The 18381-nt window shown below is 43.9% G+C and overlaps 1 protein-coding gene across 6 annotated transcripts; it reads left to right on the top strand.

Moving 5' to 3' along the window:
• Positions 1–1425: 1425 nt before the first annotated feature.
• LOC117762623 (ELKS/Rab6-interacting/CAST family member 1-like) lies at positions 1426–16758 on the top strand. Of its 6 annotated transcripts, none has more exons than XR_004614025.1 (22): positions 1426–1626; positions 2787–3546; positions 3664–3852; positions 6619–6910; positions 7556–7683; positions 7786–7860; positions 7957–8112; positions 8207–8374; positions 8565–8732; positions 8876–9013; positions 9113–9253; positions 9423–9563; positions 9652–9845; positions 10424–10435; positions 10883–11018; positions 11129–11260; positions 11549–11602; positions 12318–12478; positions 12673–12820; positions 13726–13821; positions 14083–14169; positions 14873–15022. XR_004614025.1 is itself a non-coding variant. In XM_034587064.1 (22 exons), exons 2-22 carry the CDS (start codon positions 3001–3003, stop codon positions 15685–15687), a joined length of 3399 nt encoding a protein of 1132 aa, XP_034442955.1. In that variant the 5' UTR covers positions 1426–1626; positions 2787–3000; the 3' UTR covers positions 15688–16758. The 6 variants fall into 6 exon arrangements, 4 of the variants coding, with proteins under 4 accessions (XP_034442955.1, XP_034442957.1, XP_034442958.1 ...); XM_034587064.1 differs by lacking the exon at positions 14083–14169 and adding an exon at positions 15550–16758 and having other exon boundaries at positions 14873–15058; XR_004614026.1 differs by lacking the exon at positions 11549–11602.
• The last annotated feature ends 1623 nt before the right edge of the window (positions 16759–18381 follow it).

Here is an 18381-nt window from a genome sequence, read left to right as displayed (position 1 = left end):
TCATCAACGCACACAAACAGTCATGATATCAGTGTTTTTTATGTCTCTATTCCAGTGGCTTTAAGTTTAGTCTTAAAATGAATTCAACAACAAACATTTAATGTAGAATTTCTGCTATAAGATAAGATAAGATAACACTTTATTGATCCACACACGGGGGAAAGGTAGTTGTTACAGCAGCAGGCAGGTCAGAATGAGGTAGACAAGATAATAAAAATATATATAAAAAAAAGGCAATAGAATAAAATAAAAAATGCTGAGTATGTACACAATATACACAGTTCACTGTAGTGGTTTGTATCGAAATGTTATAAAGTAAAGTGCAGTGGCATGAGTATATTAGGACATTTATTAAAATACAGTTTGCCCCCCAAAATATTTAGGTGTCTTTTTGTGGATATGAACCTGAGGTGAAGCTGAATCACACATTTCTCTTTTACTGTTGCAGCGTCACTGCAAATGTTTGGTTTGTCAAGTCAAGTTTATTTATATAGAACATTTAAAAACAACCCCGGTTAACCAAAGTGCTGCACAATAAAAGAAGACACAGTGTGCAATACAAGAACAAAATGAAATAACATAGACCAGCATAGAACAAAATAAAATAAAAATAGATGATTTTATCTCTTCACTTATCACTCTTGTACTATCACTAAGTTCCTGTCCTTGTATTTCTCCTTGAACTACAATACTTGCTTCTTAATTTGCTTTCCCACTATTTTTTTTTATAACTTTTGTTACACACCAAAGCAAATCCTTATATTTTTTAAAACCTAGCAATAAATCTGATTCTGATGCTGAAACAGATTTTAATTTAAACTTATTTTTGAGGAATATATGATATTACCATATACATCTAATCACATATTTTTGGGCTGAATAATAAAGGCTTTATTATAAATTATAGAAGATATAGATCAAAAGCAGAATTGATGGTGAATCTAGAGATATCCTAACACACTACAAATAAACAGTCCTGGGACATTAAAATCTGTCATAATGAAATCCTTAACAAATACTTCAACATATTGATATGAACACGTATGGGTTATTTTATCCTGTTCGGATAACTCAAAGAAGAAAAAAAAATTATAACAAAAAAAAAATAAATTGTATTCTTCTCATTATGTGTTATTTGCGTCAACCATTTCGTGAGTTGTAATTTTCCTACAGGCAAGTTCTGCCCCCTGGTGGTAGTTGGTGGTATTCCACTGCTGGGGACAAATGTATCCAGTATTTAAAAATATTTTACTGCTATTTTCAGGGGAGGAAATTAAAACCTGAATAAAAATCCCCCCCCCAAAAAAAAAAAATATGTGTATTTGTGAGCAAATGCTCGCAGGCGCGCTCCCTTGCTGTCCAGTCCCTCCACACCACACAGCCTCGTGACCGCGCGTTTAAAATTCACGCGTGGCGAGGAGGGCCGTCGTGAGCGCGCGCAGCAGGCTTGACGTCATCGAGGCGTCCTGACTCTGCGCTGAGCCGCTGGAGAGAGAAGATGGTAAAATCTGATACACGTCCACGGCGCGATTAACGTAAAATGACCGCTGCTGCAGCCGATCTCCACCCGCTTCACCGAGGATCCCCCGCCGGCACCGGCCTGAGCTCCACCCGACACCGAGAGAGGTAGTTGTGCGTGGAGCGGTTTTTTTTCTTTCCTCCAGTGGCTGTTGTGTTAGCGAGGAGGGGGGGGAAACACACACACACACACATATCAAACTGGACGGGCTAGCCTCCATATGTCGCTAAAGCTAAAGCTAACCGTTATGTTGTAGCTCTGACCTGAAGCCGACTCACGGTCTTGAAAACCCCGGAGCTGAGCACGAAACGCCGCTGAGCAGAGGAGGAAAATGGACCTGGTCGGATTCTGGGTGTCTCCAGAGCAGAGGCTGTCGATAGGATTGAGCAACACGCTTCAGATCGGCTTCAATGTGCCACAGCTTCACCCTGTGTTTAATACACAGGTTGTGTAGCTGTGAGTGTGTCTGCATTCATTTCCACAAGCTGTGGTTTTAATGGTTTTTCATGTCCCTCTTACAATGTCCACCGGGGACGATCCCCTGTGCCTCCCTGGCTAGTTTTTTAATCCACCGCGTCAGCAGGAAGAAAAATGACTCAGATGGAAGATTCAGTTCTCCAGAGAAAATGTGTTTACATCCGCGTGAGGCTTAGACGACAGAGGTTTGAGGATAACGGGGGTTTAAAGGTGGGGATGTCTGCATTTTTACTGTTAGCCGGTGTGTTAGCCGCTAGCAAGGCCAAGCAGGCTGCCCAGTTAAATGGCTATAGTGGGAAATGTTGTTGGACACATACACGTCCGTAACACAAAAGCTACCTGAAGGGAACATGTAGAGCAACAGCCTCGACGCATTCAACTGGATCCACTGGGAGAAACCTCAGACTCCACATCTGGGTCTCCAAGCACATCTGGTCCAGTCTGTGCTAACGGATCCCATCTGAGAAGAATTATTGTTCTTAGACATGACTTTATATACAGTTGCATAACCGTCTGTACAGCAGGAAGGAATCCGGTTTAGGCCATGAAAGAAAAGCATGGATTCCTAATCGCTTTTTTTAACGCTAGATATAAAAAAAATGGGACCAAAGACTGAAATGTAATATTGCTCATTTGCTGGTGGTGGAGAGAAAACGCCTCACATGACCCACAGTGAACTCCAGACTGCATGATGACACCAATATGTTTGAGAAAGGCTTCAGATTTGACATTGACTGCTTTGTTATTGCTGTGAAATGTAATGGGGACTACTGTGTTGTTTTCTTTGCAGATTGGTGTCTTAACCTGTTGCCTTGGACAGCTGCTATTGGAAGAGGGAAGTCAGTTTTATCATGAACCTCCTCGTGACCATCTCCAGTTGAAGCAGGGTCACCTCCACATTCTCACACAATTGTTTCAAGTCTCAACCACAGAATCGGCGAGATCGTAACAAACGCTCGTGGTCATAGTTCAGCGTTTAGCCCCGCTCTCCTGTTCAGCTGAAGATGTACAGCAGCGCCCGCTCTGTCGGCAGAGGGGATGCCAACCATAGTGGAGGAAGAGATGCAGGTGGTACCGGTAATCAGGGGTCGAGCCGTTCTCCTCGCCTCCCCCGCTCCCCTCGAATGGGACACCGCCGCACCAACAGCACCGGAGGCAGCGGAGGGGGACCTGGAGGAGCAGGAGGCAAGACTCTCTCCATGGAGAACATCCAGTCCCTCAACGCCGCGTACGCCAACTCAGGCCCGATGTACCTGAGTGACAATGAGGTTACCATGACAGGGGAGCACATTCCAAAAAGTGGTGGGACAATGACGACCATGGGGAGACAGAGGGTGACGTATGGGTCAAGGGGCAACAGCTGTGGAGTAGTGGCTGCCAGCACTCCCAACATCTCCACCTCAGTGACTGGCAACGCTATGTTGCCAGCAAGCATGATGGCAGGTGACGCTCTAGCTTTTGGGGACCACCACATGGCCTCCACCGTGCCCCATTCTCTGAGGCAGGCCAGAGACAACACCATACTTGACCTGCAGGCACAACTGAAAGAGGTAATTCACTAAATTTCTCCATTAAGGACGTGGACATTTTAGATGCTGAGGTTTGACCCACCGCACACTTGTATACTCAGTATTTTCACATGCTAACCCTTTGTCCCGCTCTCTCAGGTTCTGCGTGAGAATGAGATGCTGCGGCGGGACGTTGAAGTCAAGGAGAGCAAGCTCAGTTCCTCTATGAATTCTATCAAGACCTTCTGGAGCCCGGAGCTGAAGAAGGAGCGAGCGCTCAGGAAAGACGAGGTTTCTAAGATCACCGTCTGGAAGGAACAATACCGCGTGATTCAAGATGAAGCACAGGTGAGCGTTCGCCTTTATTTGTTTAATAGATTGCCTCAACTTGGAACAGAGTCATCAATCTGCTTGTGTCAAATGTATTTCACACAGTGCGTCAGCTTTAGTGCAAGTGTGTTGCTCTCCCTCTTTCTCCTCTCACTGCATAGGTTCTAGGCATTTTTCTGAACCTCTAGTTAATCCTCTTATACGCAGCTATATGCTCATGCTTAATAGATGAAAGAGGCCATAAGTCTAATGGCTGCATTATCATCTCTATACGTTTCAGAAATTGCTGGATTTGGTGAACAGGATAAAAAAATTTGGAGATTTAAAACTTAATTTAAAAGAAGGTAAATATGTAGTAGATTAAAGACTTTAATAAAAAAGAAATCAACTTAAGAATGTTGTCAGTTATAACAGAGCACTTGCGAATAGCACTTTTGAGGTAATATTTTAGATTTGTGCCTTGTAAAGACTATTCAACTTTATCTTCTCTTGTGGTTTAAAATATACTTTTGGGATATTTGTTTTTTACATTAAAAAAGAAAGGGAAAAAAATGAGGCAAATGCTTGTTGTGTATTTGTCTTTCATTGGAAATCGATACCAAAACCCACAACTAAGCACCAGGTGCTGAAGGCAAACTGGCTTGAGATGGAAGAAAACTCTCCCTCTGTGTGCGTGACTTGTTGTTGACTGCTTTTATTGCTTTCATGAGATTATGGGCTTTTCTTAAAGTTCCTCTTTCAGTCCATCTTTTTTTTTAAAGATGTGTGAAAAAATCCCATCCTTTCATTACCTGTCAAAATGAAGTAATAGTCTTCTGGACCTGTAGAGTTGAATACGTGGTGCCATTCATCTAACTGGCCTTTTTAATTTCTGATTTCAAATGCAAAAACGCTGGATGTTTGAACCCTTTGTATTTTCTGTCATGTCATCTGCGTCAACTTTCTCTCATTTTTCTCATCCTTGGCTCTGGATCTATAAGTGTTGAGACACATTCTAGCACCACCAGCCTGTGTCCCCTTACATACACATTTAGACCCTGTATGCGCACAATAAAAATAATCACAAGATCTATTTTTAAAGCCTATAGTATGTTGTGGGAACCGTCCTAAATTTAGTTTCAGTAATGAAGAGAAATCGTCTTTGTGATTCTTAATGGAGGGGCCGACCTGTGTAATGTGCTGTTTTCACTCCTGCTGAGTCACAGAATCACACTGAGGACTAATTCCCAGTAATGTCCGACTACACAGGGCAAATTAGTGGGTGCTGTAATTTAAAGATTTCTGCTTTCGTGTATCAAGTCTCCACCTCCCATGCAGTGGAAAACATGCACGCACACACACATGCACACTGAAAGGCATCTGATTAATTATAGCCTCAGTTAAACTGCATGGCCTCATTGAACATCGGCCCAGCTGGCTCTGCCTACAGCTGCAGGTTTATGTTTATGTGTAGTTTTGAAGCATTTCTATGCTTTTTGTACTGATATTTGCACAGCGTTTCCAAATCTCTACTACACAGAATTTTTCTATGCCATTTCCTGTGATAGGTTATAGCGTTTGATAGTGCTATCACCTTCCTTTTTCCATCTAAAAAGGTAAAATGCTCACTGAATTGTCCTCGGTTGTCTTGCTAATAAATAATAACCACATTTATCATAGGATGTTGTGAAATGCAAATTATATTTATCGACCAAAAAACCATATTGGTGACGTCAGATATAAGATTATAATGGTACGATGAAGAGAATAAAGACTAAGGAAGCATGTGTCACACACTGAGCATCTTAATTGGAACTTTCCTACAGTGTGTCCTGTGGTTTGGATGGTTTTTATAGCAGAGGTTTGGTTTTGTGTGCACTGTGTCACCACGAGCTGTGACTTACTGTTTAGTTAGTGCATCACACATCGTATGCTTTGTGCTCTTTCAAACGCCCGACTGTTATCTCTCCTCAGGCAGAGAGAGCGAGAATATGGGAGGGGAAGTGTGTGTGTGTGTGTGTGTGTGTGTGTGTGTGTGTGTGTGTGTGTGTGTGTGTGTGTGTGTGTGTGTGTGTGTGTGTGTGTGTGTGTGTGTGTGTGTGTGTGTGTGTGTGTGTGTGTGTGTGTGTGTGTGTGTGTGTGTGTGTGTGTGTGTGTGTGTGTGTGTGTGTGATTGGTGCAGTCACAGCAGTGAGTCAGCCTTAGTCAGGGGATGAAGAGGTTGACAGAAAGGGAGGGTTAGAGAGAGGTGAGAGTGTTTGAGGGAAGAGACGGGGTGAGAGCAGGCAAGGTGGATGAATAGTGTGTGCTGGTAGAAGGAGCGAATGACAAAGGGAAGGGGAGGGGGCCGGAGGAGAGAAAACGAAGACACTGACTTCTCTCTTTGTTCTGTCATCTGAAAACGGTCACAGCTGGTTCAGACCAGAGTGTAACACAGCCTTGTGTTACTGTCTCGAGGCAGCACTGCCAAGTGTCCGTGGCGTCAGATGCCACAAACAATGCAATACTATACTGGGCTGATAGTGTTTCACCACTTGTATTTGTCTGGGCATGAAATGTAACACTGTCGCTGACTGTTGGGGGTGCATCTGTCAGGACATTGCAAAATGTTCAGTCATGATTAGAGGCTGATTTTAAACTGGATGTAACACAATATTATACCAGGATCCATTCCATAAGTGATATCATCAGTATAGTTCTATATCTCACCCAAGTCTGCGTGAATCATTTTGTAATGAAGGCTGGCAAACAAAGAGTAAAACAGAGGAATGATTACAAAGGCACGTGTCTCTTATTTGTGTTTAGCATCTCCAGATGACTGTCCAGGCTCTCCAGGATGAGCTGAGGATCCAAAGGGACCTGAACCAGCTGTTTCAACAAGATCCCTCCAGCCACGGCCGGGACCTGGCCCTGACATCTGAACCCACAGAGGAGAACTACCGGCGGCTGCAGGCCGAGCACGAGCGGCAGGCCAAAGAGCTCTTCCTCCTAAGAAAGACCCTGGAGGAGATGGAGCTGAGGATTGACACACAGAAGCAAACCCTGGGAGCCCGAGACGAATCCATCAAGAAGCTTCTGGAGATGCTGCAGAGCAAAGGTAGTTTTGAGCCTCAGGAGAGAAGCACAGCAGCAGGTTTACAAGTTTTCGTCTGTAGGCAAATAGATTCAGATTCTTTGAAAAGTATAAAAATAAGAGTCTGTTGGTTTTCCTGTTGACTTTAAATATCTTCCACAAATATTTTTGGGTCTCAAAAGATTTTGGTCTCAGGCTGTTGCTTCAAAGTGTTGTTGCTGCTTCCTCTTCCCTCTCATCTCAATCCAAACCATTTCCCCCGGTGGCCAAATATGGGTTTCTTTTCTTTCCTCTTCAAATTGACCACAACGTGTGCTTCACAAACCCAACCGTGGTTCTAAGGGTTAGAACATTTTAGGGCTGTCTCTCAGAGCAATTGCATGTTATGGTCTTAGGGGCACAAAATAGTCAAAATGTCACAGTTGACAAAGTGGAACAAGCAGTACACTATAAAAGTAAAACCCAGAAAATATCTATAAAATCCTACAATATATGAAATAAAAATATATTAATAATTTTGTTATTTGGAGTCAGCTCTTATGTCAGTCTGTGTAAGTTAATCACATGACTTATGATGCTCAACTTAAAATGGCTTAATTTTCCAACTACATAAATGTCTTTTTAGTGACTTCATCATGTTTACCAGGTTTGTCGTGTTTTCTTTGTCAGGTCCGTCTGCCAAGGCATCAGAGGAGGACCAGGAGCGGACCAGGAGACTGGCTGATGCTGAGATGCACAGGCATCACCTCGAGAGTTTACTGGACCAGAGAGAGAGAGAGGTCACGGTGCTAAGAGAGGTAATGTCTAGTGCAAACATGGGAGATGTAATAGGTACAAAGCTCACATCTATACTGTAGTTTAAACATACAAGCAACATACAACCTCATTTGACCCAACAGGAGCTGCACCGTCGGTATGAGGGAACTCCCGAGTCCACCAAAACGAAGGCTCTGCAGACTGTCATCGACATGAAGGTGGGGGATATTGAATAGAGGGCTGTGTGTAATGATGTATGTGGTGTGTCACAGAAGTGCATGCTATGTGTGTTGACTCCTCTTCATCCACCTCAGGATGCAAAGATCAACTCAATGGAGCGGAACCTGCGGGACATGGAGGAGGAGATGCTGATGCTGAAATCCAATGGACTTCTGAGCTGCGAGGAGCGTCAGGAGGAGATGAAGCAGATGGAAGTTTACCGCAGCCACACCAAGTTCATGAAAAACAAGGTCAGAGACAACAGGATATTTAGTTTGAACTGATTGCTGTGATTCTATCTCACCTCACATTTAAACCTAAACATGTCTGCTCTTTGTCTTTCAGATGGAGCAGGTGAAGCAGGACCTCTCCAGGAAGGACTCTGAGCTGCTTGGTTTGCAGACCAAGCTTGAGACGCTCACCAACCAGTTCTCAGATAGCAAGCAGCACATTGAAGTCCTCAAGGAGTCTCTCACTGCCAAGGAGCAGCGGGCTGCCATTTTACAGACAGAGGTAGAGCAAATATACACGTCTTAATGCTTTGTACACCCAGAAGAATAGGTACATAGCAAGTGCCCTTTAAATGTAGTACTTTGTACAATAAGGGACGAGTTTGTGCTACTTATGGCTGATAATACTACAAACAAAAGCACAGAAGTAACAATGTGTTTATGCCCACTTCTATTTTAAACTTGTGATTCAGGTGGATGCCTTGCGTCTGCGCCTGGAAGAAAAAGAGACAACTCTGAATAAGAAGAGCAAGCAGATACAAGAAATGTCTGAAGAGAAGGGCACACTCAACGGAGAAATCCATGACCTCAAAGACATGCTGGAGGTTAAGGAGCGCAAAGTGAATGTGCTGCAGAAGAAGGTGATTTGGACTAAGAGCCATTTAAAAGATCTTTTGTTGAGTCTCGTGTGTGAAATGGCTACAAAGATGCATCCATCATGTCGCAGTATGTTTCCTGTCATGATGTTTATTTTGACTGATGGTTTCTTCTGTTTGTTCTGCAGATTGAGAACCTGCAGGAGCAGCTGAGGGATAAGGAGAAGCAGATGAGCAGCCTGAAGGAGAGAGTTAAGTCTTTGCAAGCTGACACTTCCAACACTGACACTGCTCTCACCACGCTGGAGGAGTCTCTCGCAGAAAAGGTGAATTGATGTCTGCACAAACTCCATGACTGGTGCCTTAGCAGATTAGACTTTTGTAGCAATGCAATTGTGAACACAACATGTGTGTTTGTTACCCAGGAACGCATCATTGAGCGTCTAAAGGACCAGCGAGACAGAGACGACCGGGAGAAGACAGAGGAGATTGACTGTAACAAGAAGGAACTGAAGGAGTTGAAGGAGCGACTGAGTTTACTGCAGGGAGACCTGTCAGACAGAGAGGTGAGAAATGGATTCAAGAAAACAAACTCTCACTAAGACAAGAAAACACTTGTATGATGAGTCATGGATGTCAGATACGATGTGTTTGCAGCCTCCTTAGTCCCATAGTTTAGGATGAAAATCTGTGATACTTTATACTTGTGCTGTTTTTGTGTTTGTGTGTATGAAGACTTCACTGTTGGACCTGAAGGAGCATGCATCATCCCTGGCTTCCTCTGGGCTGAAGAAGGACTCAAAACTCAAGAGCCTGGAGATCACAATGGAGCAGAAGAGGGAGGAGTGCCTCAAACTGGAGAACCACCTCAAGAGAGTAAGATACATCACATAGAACAATCATCTCTGTCCACTAACCCTGAAAGAGACAACAGCTGATTTCTACCATCTTGTCTTCTTGTCAGGCTCAAAATGCAACCCTGGAGGCTCAGGCTAACACTGAGGTCGCTGAGCGCATTAAGAACCTGGAGCAGGAAGTGGCTCGCCACAAAGAGGATTCTGGGAAGGCACAGGCTGAGGTGGACCGCTTGCTGGAGATCCTCCGGGAAATGGAGAATGAGAAGAATGACAAAGATAAAAAGATCAATGAGCTGGAGAGGTGGGTGGAAACATGGATTTGAAGTAGACAGTGTCACGAGTCTTGTTTGTTAGCACAGAAATAATATCGTCTGTATCTTGTTGTGTCTGTGTCATAGAAGTTTTTAATGATGGAGTCTTTTACGTGTAGTTTTTGTTTTGTTTTGTTCAGCACCTGAGGTCCCTGGCGTGCGTTTTCATCCCTGTTAGCTCGTACTTGTGACCACTGTTGCTCTTAATTGCTGCAAATTTTCCTTCAGTGACTTCATGTCGTCCTGGAGACCGTTGCCCCTGGCACTGCTAATGGTGGATTTTATTACCATTTGGAATTTTTGTAGTATTGTTTTAAAAGTTGAACTGGTGAATGGCATATTTTAACAGTGGTAGTTACAGCTCCAGCAATCTTCCTAGATTTCATGTAGTGTTGTCTTCTCATCGTACGTGGTGAATTGTGTGACATTGAGTCAAAGACCCTAAATGATCCTTTTACTGATCTTCCCCTCGTCCTCTCCTTTTCCCACCATATTTGCTCTGAGTCTGAGTTTGTTTTTCTCTTAACTGCTTTCCTGTCTTTACACCGGAAATCTCTCACCCCACCAGTTTGGCCTCCAGGTTAGTATTTGTTCTTCTCATTCTCCCCCCTGACTTCTTTTGACTGTCTTCTTCTCACATTTCTCTCCCATTTGCTCCCCCTCACCTCTCGCTTCTCCATAGTCTGTGTTGCTGCCTTGTCCTGACATATTGAACTCTGTCTTTTTTTCTTACCCCTGCTCATGCTCACTTTTCCTTTCTCGCTTTGTTATTGCTCTTGTCTTTCACCCTGAGTCAAATCTGGGATTCACTCTTTGCAGGGCTGTCAAAGATTTGGCCGAAGCAAATCTGTATGGCTACGATTGTGACTGTCAGCTTTTCATAGAGTCACATCTCTTTAAAACATGATTCATTTGCACCTTTTCCCCCCCACATTATTTTGTCAGTTATAAACTTCACATATACTTGTCTATACTTGATTAGCACATGTACATAACTCCTCCTGTTTATCCCATCGTGCACCTATAGGCAGAAGCAGGACCAGACGAAGAAGGTGGCCTCTCTGAAGCACAAGGAGCAGGTGGAGAAAAGCAGGAACGCTCGACTCATGGAGGAGGCTAGAAAAAGGGAGGACAACCTGTCTGAGAACTCCCAGCACGTGAAGGTAAAGCTTGTGCGTGGCTCGTTGGGACCGTACGTACCCTGCAGCAACGTTTGCATTTTCTCTCACACTGACGAACCTTAATGTGACCTATTTTCGCTCCCGCACCGAAGGACACTCTGCGTCAGAAATCGGAGCGTATAGAGGAGCTGGAGGAGGCCCTGAGAGAGAGCGTCCAGATTACTGCTGAGCGAGAGATGGTGCTTGCGCAGGAGGAGTCTGCCAGGTCGCTGCAGGAGAGACAGGTACACGAATCCCCCCCCCGAACACACAGGATCACGACAGAGCAATATTATTCAAGCCACAGGATCATATCTTGCAGTACATGCATATCTAAACACATCTATATAGAGCTAAAACAAACGCCTTCAGATATTGAGATTCTTTCCTCCACACCTTTTGCTGTCATGGTGGTGTTTCTCATCCCTTTCTTCACCTCCCTCATCTCCTTCTGGCCTCCTCCTCTTTCTCAGTTCTTTTATCTTTGCTTGTCGTTTTCTCTTGTTTTCTCTCTGCTACACACCGCCCCTCAGAAGCACTCACTCAAAATGCATGAGTCGAACCTCGCCCACATTAAGTGGTCTAAGGTATGAGCCCAGTATGTGTGACCTCCATCAGTGAGCAACACTGCTTTACATGGGGTGGATACAGCAGCAGTAACACCTCTACAATTCATGCAGTCCCATACAACAGCCCTGCCATGAACATGTTTGTGAAGTTTGGTCCTTTTTTTTTAGTTTGAGTGTTGTTGGACTGCATGTCTTTGCAAAGTGTTGCTGATGTTTCCAGCTCATGTAAAAAAAAATTGTCATTTTGTTTACCCGTTGTTTGCTTATAAAAACATGCTTAATTTGTTCAAACATTAAATATCCAGTAAATTAGACGATTTGGAATGATTGAAGTATTCACTCTCATTCAGCCATCTGTAGATTGAAGTGTGTTCACTTTTTAAGTAAATAGCAGGTAAATAAATGAAGTGCTGTATTACCTGTGTTATAGTTGATCTCTAGACTTTCTCTTAAAGCCCTCAAATTCCGCCCCTGCATCTTATTAGAGCGGTTTATCTGGAAAATCATTTAAAAGTCTTCAAGTAAAAAGCCCTGCGCTTTCACTGAAGGATTTAGATAATCCGTTCCTACTCTTTTCATGATTGAATTGGTGTGTGTGTGTGTGTGTGTGTGTGTGTGTGTGTGTGTGTGTGTGTGTGTGTGTGTGTGTGTGTGTGTGTGTGTGTGTGTGTGTGTGTGTGTGTGTGTGTGTGTGTGTGTGTGTGTGTGTGTGTGTGTGTGTGTGTGTACCTAGATGGAGGAGCTGCTGGGGGCCATGGAGAAGGTGAAACAGGAGCTGGAGTCCATGAGAGCCAAACTGTCCTCCACCCAGCAGTCTCTGTGTGAGAAAGAGGCACACCTCACAACCCTGCGAGCTGAGCGCCGGAAACACCTGGAGGAGGTGCTCGAGATGAAGTAAGACAAACACACACACACAGGAATAGACTGGAATAATATTGATTGCTACAGTCATCTTGTAAAATGTCATCCGATTCTGGCCTTCTCCAGCTGGCAGGATGATTTTGTGCAATGAATTATAAATGATAATTGGGCTATTTACTTGTGTGGTTAAATGCCACATTGTTTCCTCCTCCTCCCCCACCTAACAGGCAGGAGGCACTGTTGGCTGCTATCAGCGAAAAGGACGCTAACATCGCTCTCCTGGAGTTGTCCTCATCTAAGAAGAAGAAGACGCAGGACGAGGTGGCCCTGCTGAAGCGGGAGAAGGACAGACTGGTGCAACAGCTCAAACAGCAGGTAAATATGGTGTCGTGTCCACTGAGGAGGGGATACATGACTAAGACATCACGACAGTTCAAGCCTTAACATGATCAAAGACATTTATGCTCTTTCTTACATGTCTCACGTGTGATATGTTCATTAGTTCAGGACAGAGTGCAGGGATTTAGTGTCCTGCTAGAGGAAGTATTAGAAAGAACAGACTCTCGCTGCCAGTGTGACTCTACTAACAATAGTTTGTGTAACCACCTGGCCCCCTGCAAAATCACATGCCAAATACCAGTTAAATATGTCTTTGGCATAAAACCCCAGAGGATTATCTGTACCAATGGGAACTTTTTCTACAGAAATTCCTAGATGTTTTCCCAGTTTTCCTTTTTCCCTTTTCCCTGCTGACCACACCCCCCCCGCCCCCCATACTCTCTCTAACCATGAGCCAGTCACAGAAAAGTAAAACAATGGCTCCATATCAAACAGGCTCCACACAGATTTAAAACTTACGTTTCCCCCTAATATCTGTCGATAGTTATCATTTTATATTCACAAGTTATGTAGATTTCATTAAGTCTGAAGCTCTCAGGATCTGAATCTGTTTATCAGATCCCCCCCCCCCCCCCCCCCCCCCCCCCATGAGCGCGGAGTATGGACAGGAGGCTCAGTCTGTTTCCGTATCTTAATGTTGAGCATAGATAAACCGTATGAAGTATAATAAAAGACAACTACAACTATGAACATAATTAGAGTGAATTTTGTAAATTGATCAAAACCAGGGTCAAAACATGCTAAAATAACCAGGCTTTAAATGCCCCCCCCCCCCCCCCCCCCCCCCCCCCCCCCCCCCCCCCATCCTCTTTCTTCCCTCTCGTCTTCATGTCAGAAGAAGTCTCTTCTTTTTTTAATCCTCACTGTCTTTGAATTAACAGACTCAGAACCGGATGAAGCTGATGGCAGACAACTATGAAGATGACCATCTGAAGACGGTCCCTGACCACACAAATCACAAACCCTCTCCAGATCAGGTAGCTTACCGAACCACCAGTTAGCCGGCTCATGTCCGTAATTCATCAACAAATGCTTATTTTTTCCATTTCTGCCGCTGACTGTTGATTAACATGTGTGTTGTAAAGCCGGTTAAACTGAAATCTGCCTACTGAAGAGAACTACTGTTTTGAAATGAAATGTTTCTTTTGTCCTTTTTTTTTTTAACATTCCTGGTTTTTAAACACACTAACCAAATGTTCTTTTCTAATGCTGCAATTGGCTTACGCTGTGGCTAACAGGATGATGAGGAGGGTATTTGGGCGTAGCCGACCTTTTGCCCTCCCCCTCTATCTCTCTCTCTCTCTCAGCATTTTTGTTCAGAAAGGGTGAGCTTGTGTGAAAAGCCAGACCTGTCACACCCTCCATCATTGTTGCTGTTGCGGCATGTCCACATGTCTTCCATTCATTTGTCCTTCCTTCTTAATGTTGGTGATCGTTGTCGTCATTGCTCTGTTGTTTCTCACCACTCACCCCGTGACTTCACACTGTTCGTTTGTTGCTCGTGGGATCAGTGGTGTGTGTTTTTTGCATGCACAGGCTAAGAGGATGAGATGAGTTTGATCCTGGCTCACTTGTCTCAAACGAAAGCATCTTAGCTTTGCATGTAACTGCTCTGACACTAATGAATAGTGATGAATTTTGACTCACACAAACAGGTGTTGTGTTGGATAATGGGTTTAATCTGGACATAATCAGTGGGGGGAGTAAGTCCCTTTTTGTAAGACCCCATCTTGAGCCGTACATATATAAATAACAAGCACACATTTGTTAATGTACCCAGGGAGGTTGATTGTTGTTGGTGGTGATGAGTTCATGAGCATGCAAGTGGATGACGATGTTCTGTTTTTGTCCCATGAAAAAAACCTTTCTTTTGTCAACTTGTGTCTTGTGCTTGGTTCTGTCATCGTGTTCAACCATTGAAATGAGAGCAAAACGTCTCCTTTTTGTTTGTCTGAAGAAAAATGTTTTTTACTACTCTACTGATCTTTACCTGTCGCTCCTCTTCACCTCCTTCCCCACCCCCTGCAGATGATACCCCCTCTTCTAGCCCTGTCCATGAACCGCAGTAAGCTCAAGCTCTACATCGCCCACCTGACAGACCTCTGCCACGACCGGGACCCCAGCATCCTCAGCCAGCTCACGCCCCCCTCTCACTACCATCACAGCGACCCCGATGACTGGGAGGAGGAGCTCCAGAAGATGAGTGTCCAACAGGTAGTGGAGAAACTCTCGCTCTCGCTTTATTGGCTCTTTTTGCTGCTGTAGGTAAAGACCTGCTGCCGAATTCAGTCCACAGAACCTTGAAGCTGTGCTACCACCGCTGCACAAAAAAACGTTCCACCTGTTTATTCATAGTTCAGTGAAGCTGGACTCAGTAAGGCAGAACCTCGAACTGGAGAATGTCATGTTCAAAGTTGATAAGTCCCAGCTGCTGCTGCTACAGAGCGCTGGTCGCCTGTTTATTAATATTGAATGTATCTTGTGTCCAAATTCCACCAAATTCAGCACTGCACTTCCTTTTACCCCAACAATACACACGATAAGTGTGTGAAGCCAATATGAGGAATGGATCTCAAGATACGCATTCCACATACAGACGGACAGATTTGTGGAATTATTATTTAGATGGATGCAGAACTTTGCTGATTGGTTGTATTGAAATGCACTAATTCTCATTGGGCTAACTCTTGCTCTCTTTTGTCCAGTTGGAGCACGAGCTGGAGGTGTGTGAGAAGGAGAGCGGGGACCTGCAGGAGTACGCCAACTCTGTCCTCCAGCAGATCGCAGACTACTGCCCCGACATCCTGGAGCAGGTTGTCAATGCTCTGGAGGAGTCGTGCTGACAACTCTGACCTCAGACACAACCCGGGTGACTCGTGGTCTTTGTAAAGCCTGTAGCTGAGCCCAGGTGCCCCTACCTCCACACAATGAGGCTCCTGGTAGACAGAGAGGAAGAGATGGGGGGCATTATCACAAACCCACTGAGCTCTAACTCTTTGTTCCCTTCGTCCACCCTGGAACAAAATCCCATGACCCCTGAGTGCTTCCCTGTCTCATGTGTCTGTACTGTCAGGCCTGCAAAAATCAAATTAGGAGCGTTCACAGTCTTATCAAAAGGTGGATAAATGTGCCACTTTGAGCAAATATCATGTCACCCACTCATATTACCCATTGCAATCTGAGGTCTGATCAATTAATGATGACCATGGCAGATGGTGGGCTCTCAGTGGGAAGACTAACCTAGACAGCCGAACATATGTCAGGCGGGCAACAACGTCATTCCAGAAGTTAAGCACATCCCGTTTTCCACTTGTGAACACACCATATTTGATTTTTGCCAGTAGGATACTTGCAAAAATATCATTGCACACCTGTGAGTCTGGGACAGGTGCGTTGGGAGAGAAAGGATTTCAGGAGCAAACTTTCCGCACAAAGTCTTGGAGCACACTGCCAACCTTCCTCTCCCTTGACAGCTCCACTCACTACAGGAACCGCCAGATCAAGCACAGTTACCTCACCCACTTCTGTCTCAGTCTTTTACCCCTTGGATTCCTTTCACAAAGCTTTAAAGTTTAAAAGGGGATGGAATTTATTCCTCATATGGGGCAGGGAAGCACTTTGTGTCCTGGGAGATCTGGGAAGCTGCTACATCTAGAGGGGATCAGAGAGAAGCCGAGTTCAGTGTGTAAGACGCAGAGCCGTGTAGATGCTTGTTTTGTATTTCAGTCTGTGTTCCCCGAGTATCAGGTTGGAACCCAGTCACTAGTTTAAAAAAACAGCTGCTGGAGGCCGATCATCACTTTTTCTAACCAAATAAACGCAGCTGTTGTCCAAATGTTTCTTCAGCTCAGAGCTGTGGATCTGTCCGTGCAGTCAGGATGAGGTTGCAGGTACATTTGACTGTGTCGACGGGGGCTGGGTCTTCTGTGTGAGAGGGGGACCCAGGCCTGACCTTTGACACACATCAAAGATCAGAACCTAGTTACACTTTCAGTTTTCAATGGACGAGAGGGGGGGGGGAGAAAAATAAAGCTTTTAATGTTGGTGATGTATTAATTTCTTTTTGATGGGTTTTGCACACAGCGTCCAGTTGTTTATGAGGTATGCAATGTTTCTTTTGAGAACGTTTTAGTGGCCTTGGAGCATGCACAGAGATCAGTACTGGACCTAACGCAGGGAGATTTGTTCCTCTGTAATATTGGTGCTAAGGCATGATGTATGGATTTTATTTTTTTTCATCTGATCCACTGATCATTCAGTCTCATCCAAAGTTCCCATAGTTTTTACTTAAAGCCCACCTGATCTTTAGTTTCCCTAAAAGGAAACAAGTGATGCCCCTTTTGTTCTTGTGTTTGTCTGATCACTTCAAAATGCAAGTGATGCCTCCTTTTATTATTGTGTTTTGAATTCTTCAGGGCTGAGGTTTTTAATTACTAAGTGCATCTACATTTACAAGAAATGAAAGTCACTTTTCAGCAGATTTTGACTTTTTAGATCAGTTTGTAAATAACGTGATATTTAACACGTACAGTGACTGAATAAAGGTAATTAAGTGGAAGGTGTTGTGCATTCTTAAAAAAAATAATAATCAGAAGTTACAAGCAGTGCAGTTTGTCTTTTGTGTCTAATTTTGTCACCAGGACAAAATGTGTGTGTGTGTGTGACAGTACTGCCATAACTTGCGGAAAGTCATGTTATATAGATATATATATATATATAAAAAAAATAATACATATATATATAAAAAATGTTTACTGTATGGATATGCATTGAATGTTTGCACAGAATCTTGAAGAGCGAGCTGCTCTGAACAAAACGACGGTTGAGTTCGTGTCGTCCTCAGCGGAAACTTGAGGGAAGAAGTGTCCAAAAAAAATTGTGTCAAAAATAATGTGTGAACTACAAACGTTTTCAAACCGTGACTGTGTGATGGGAGAGTACGTTTCTTGCATTTATTTCTAGTTATCTTTTTTTTTTTTTTAAATATATATATATAGATTCCCACCACATGCAATGTAAATGTATTATCCTGAGATTTACAGTGTTGTTGTCCTATGTTTTCTTCTGACCTGTTCCATCATGATTGATGTCAAAGGCAGATGGAGCCTGATGGATTAAAAAGAAAAAAAATAAGAGTCTCCAACCATCTTCTGCTGTTACGTAATAGGAACATAATGTTACAGAACACACGGTAGAACACTGCGTCAGTATACGTCTAAAAAAATAGGTTTTCTAACAAACAAAGCACATCTCTGGTTTTGGAGGATGTTGGTTGGAGGATTGTTTTTGTACTTCTCGTTTGTAAAACTTCTTGGAGTGAGGGTTTATTTCTTTCCGCTCCTCACTAACCCTCGTACCGACCACGGCTGGGTTCAGAGAAAGAAGGGCGGCGTTTGTTTCAACTGTTTTTATTTTCCTCACTATGGCCTGTGTGTCGCTGCCCTTGCCTTAATGTCTCGTCACTTCTTTTTCTCGACTCCTTATTGAGGAACACAGAGCCGGTTAAGGGGCTTCAGTCAAACTCATGGTATCTGTTT

Source organism: Hippoglossus hippoglossus, chromosome 6, assembly GCF_009819705.1.
Source record: "Hippoglossus hippoglossus isolate fHipHip1 chromosome 6, fHipHip1.pri, whole genome shotgun sequence".
NCBI lineage: Eukaryota > Metazoa > Chordata > Actinopteri > Pleuronectiformes > Pleuronectidae > Hippoglossus > Hippoglossus hippoglossus.
The sequence above is the reverse complement of the archived record's forward strand: the minus strand, read 5'-3'. Positions and strand labels throughout refer to the sequence as shown.

Excerpts from the sequence above, each read along its gene's own strand:
- LOC117762623 (XM_034587064.1), top strand. The coding sequence starts at position 3,001 with ATGTACAGCAGCGCCCGCTCTGTCGGCAGAGGGGATGCCAACCATAGT. Across the intron at positions 8,375-8,564 it reads CTGCCATTTTACAGACAGAG|GTGGATGCCTTGCGTCTGCG; the intron begins GTAGAGCAAATA and ends CTTGTGATTCAG. Across the intron at positions 11,261-11,548 it reads GGTCGCTGCAGGAGAGACAG|AAGCACTCACTCAAAATGCA; the intron begins GTACACGAATCC and ends ACCGCCCCTCAG.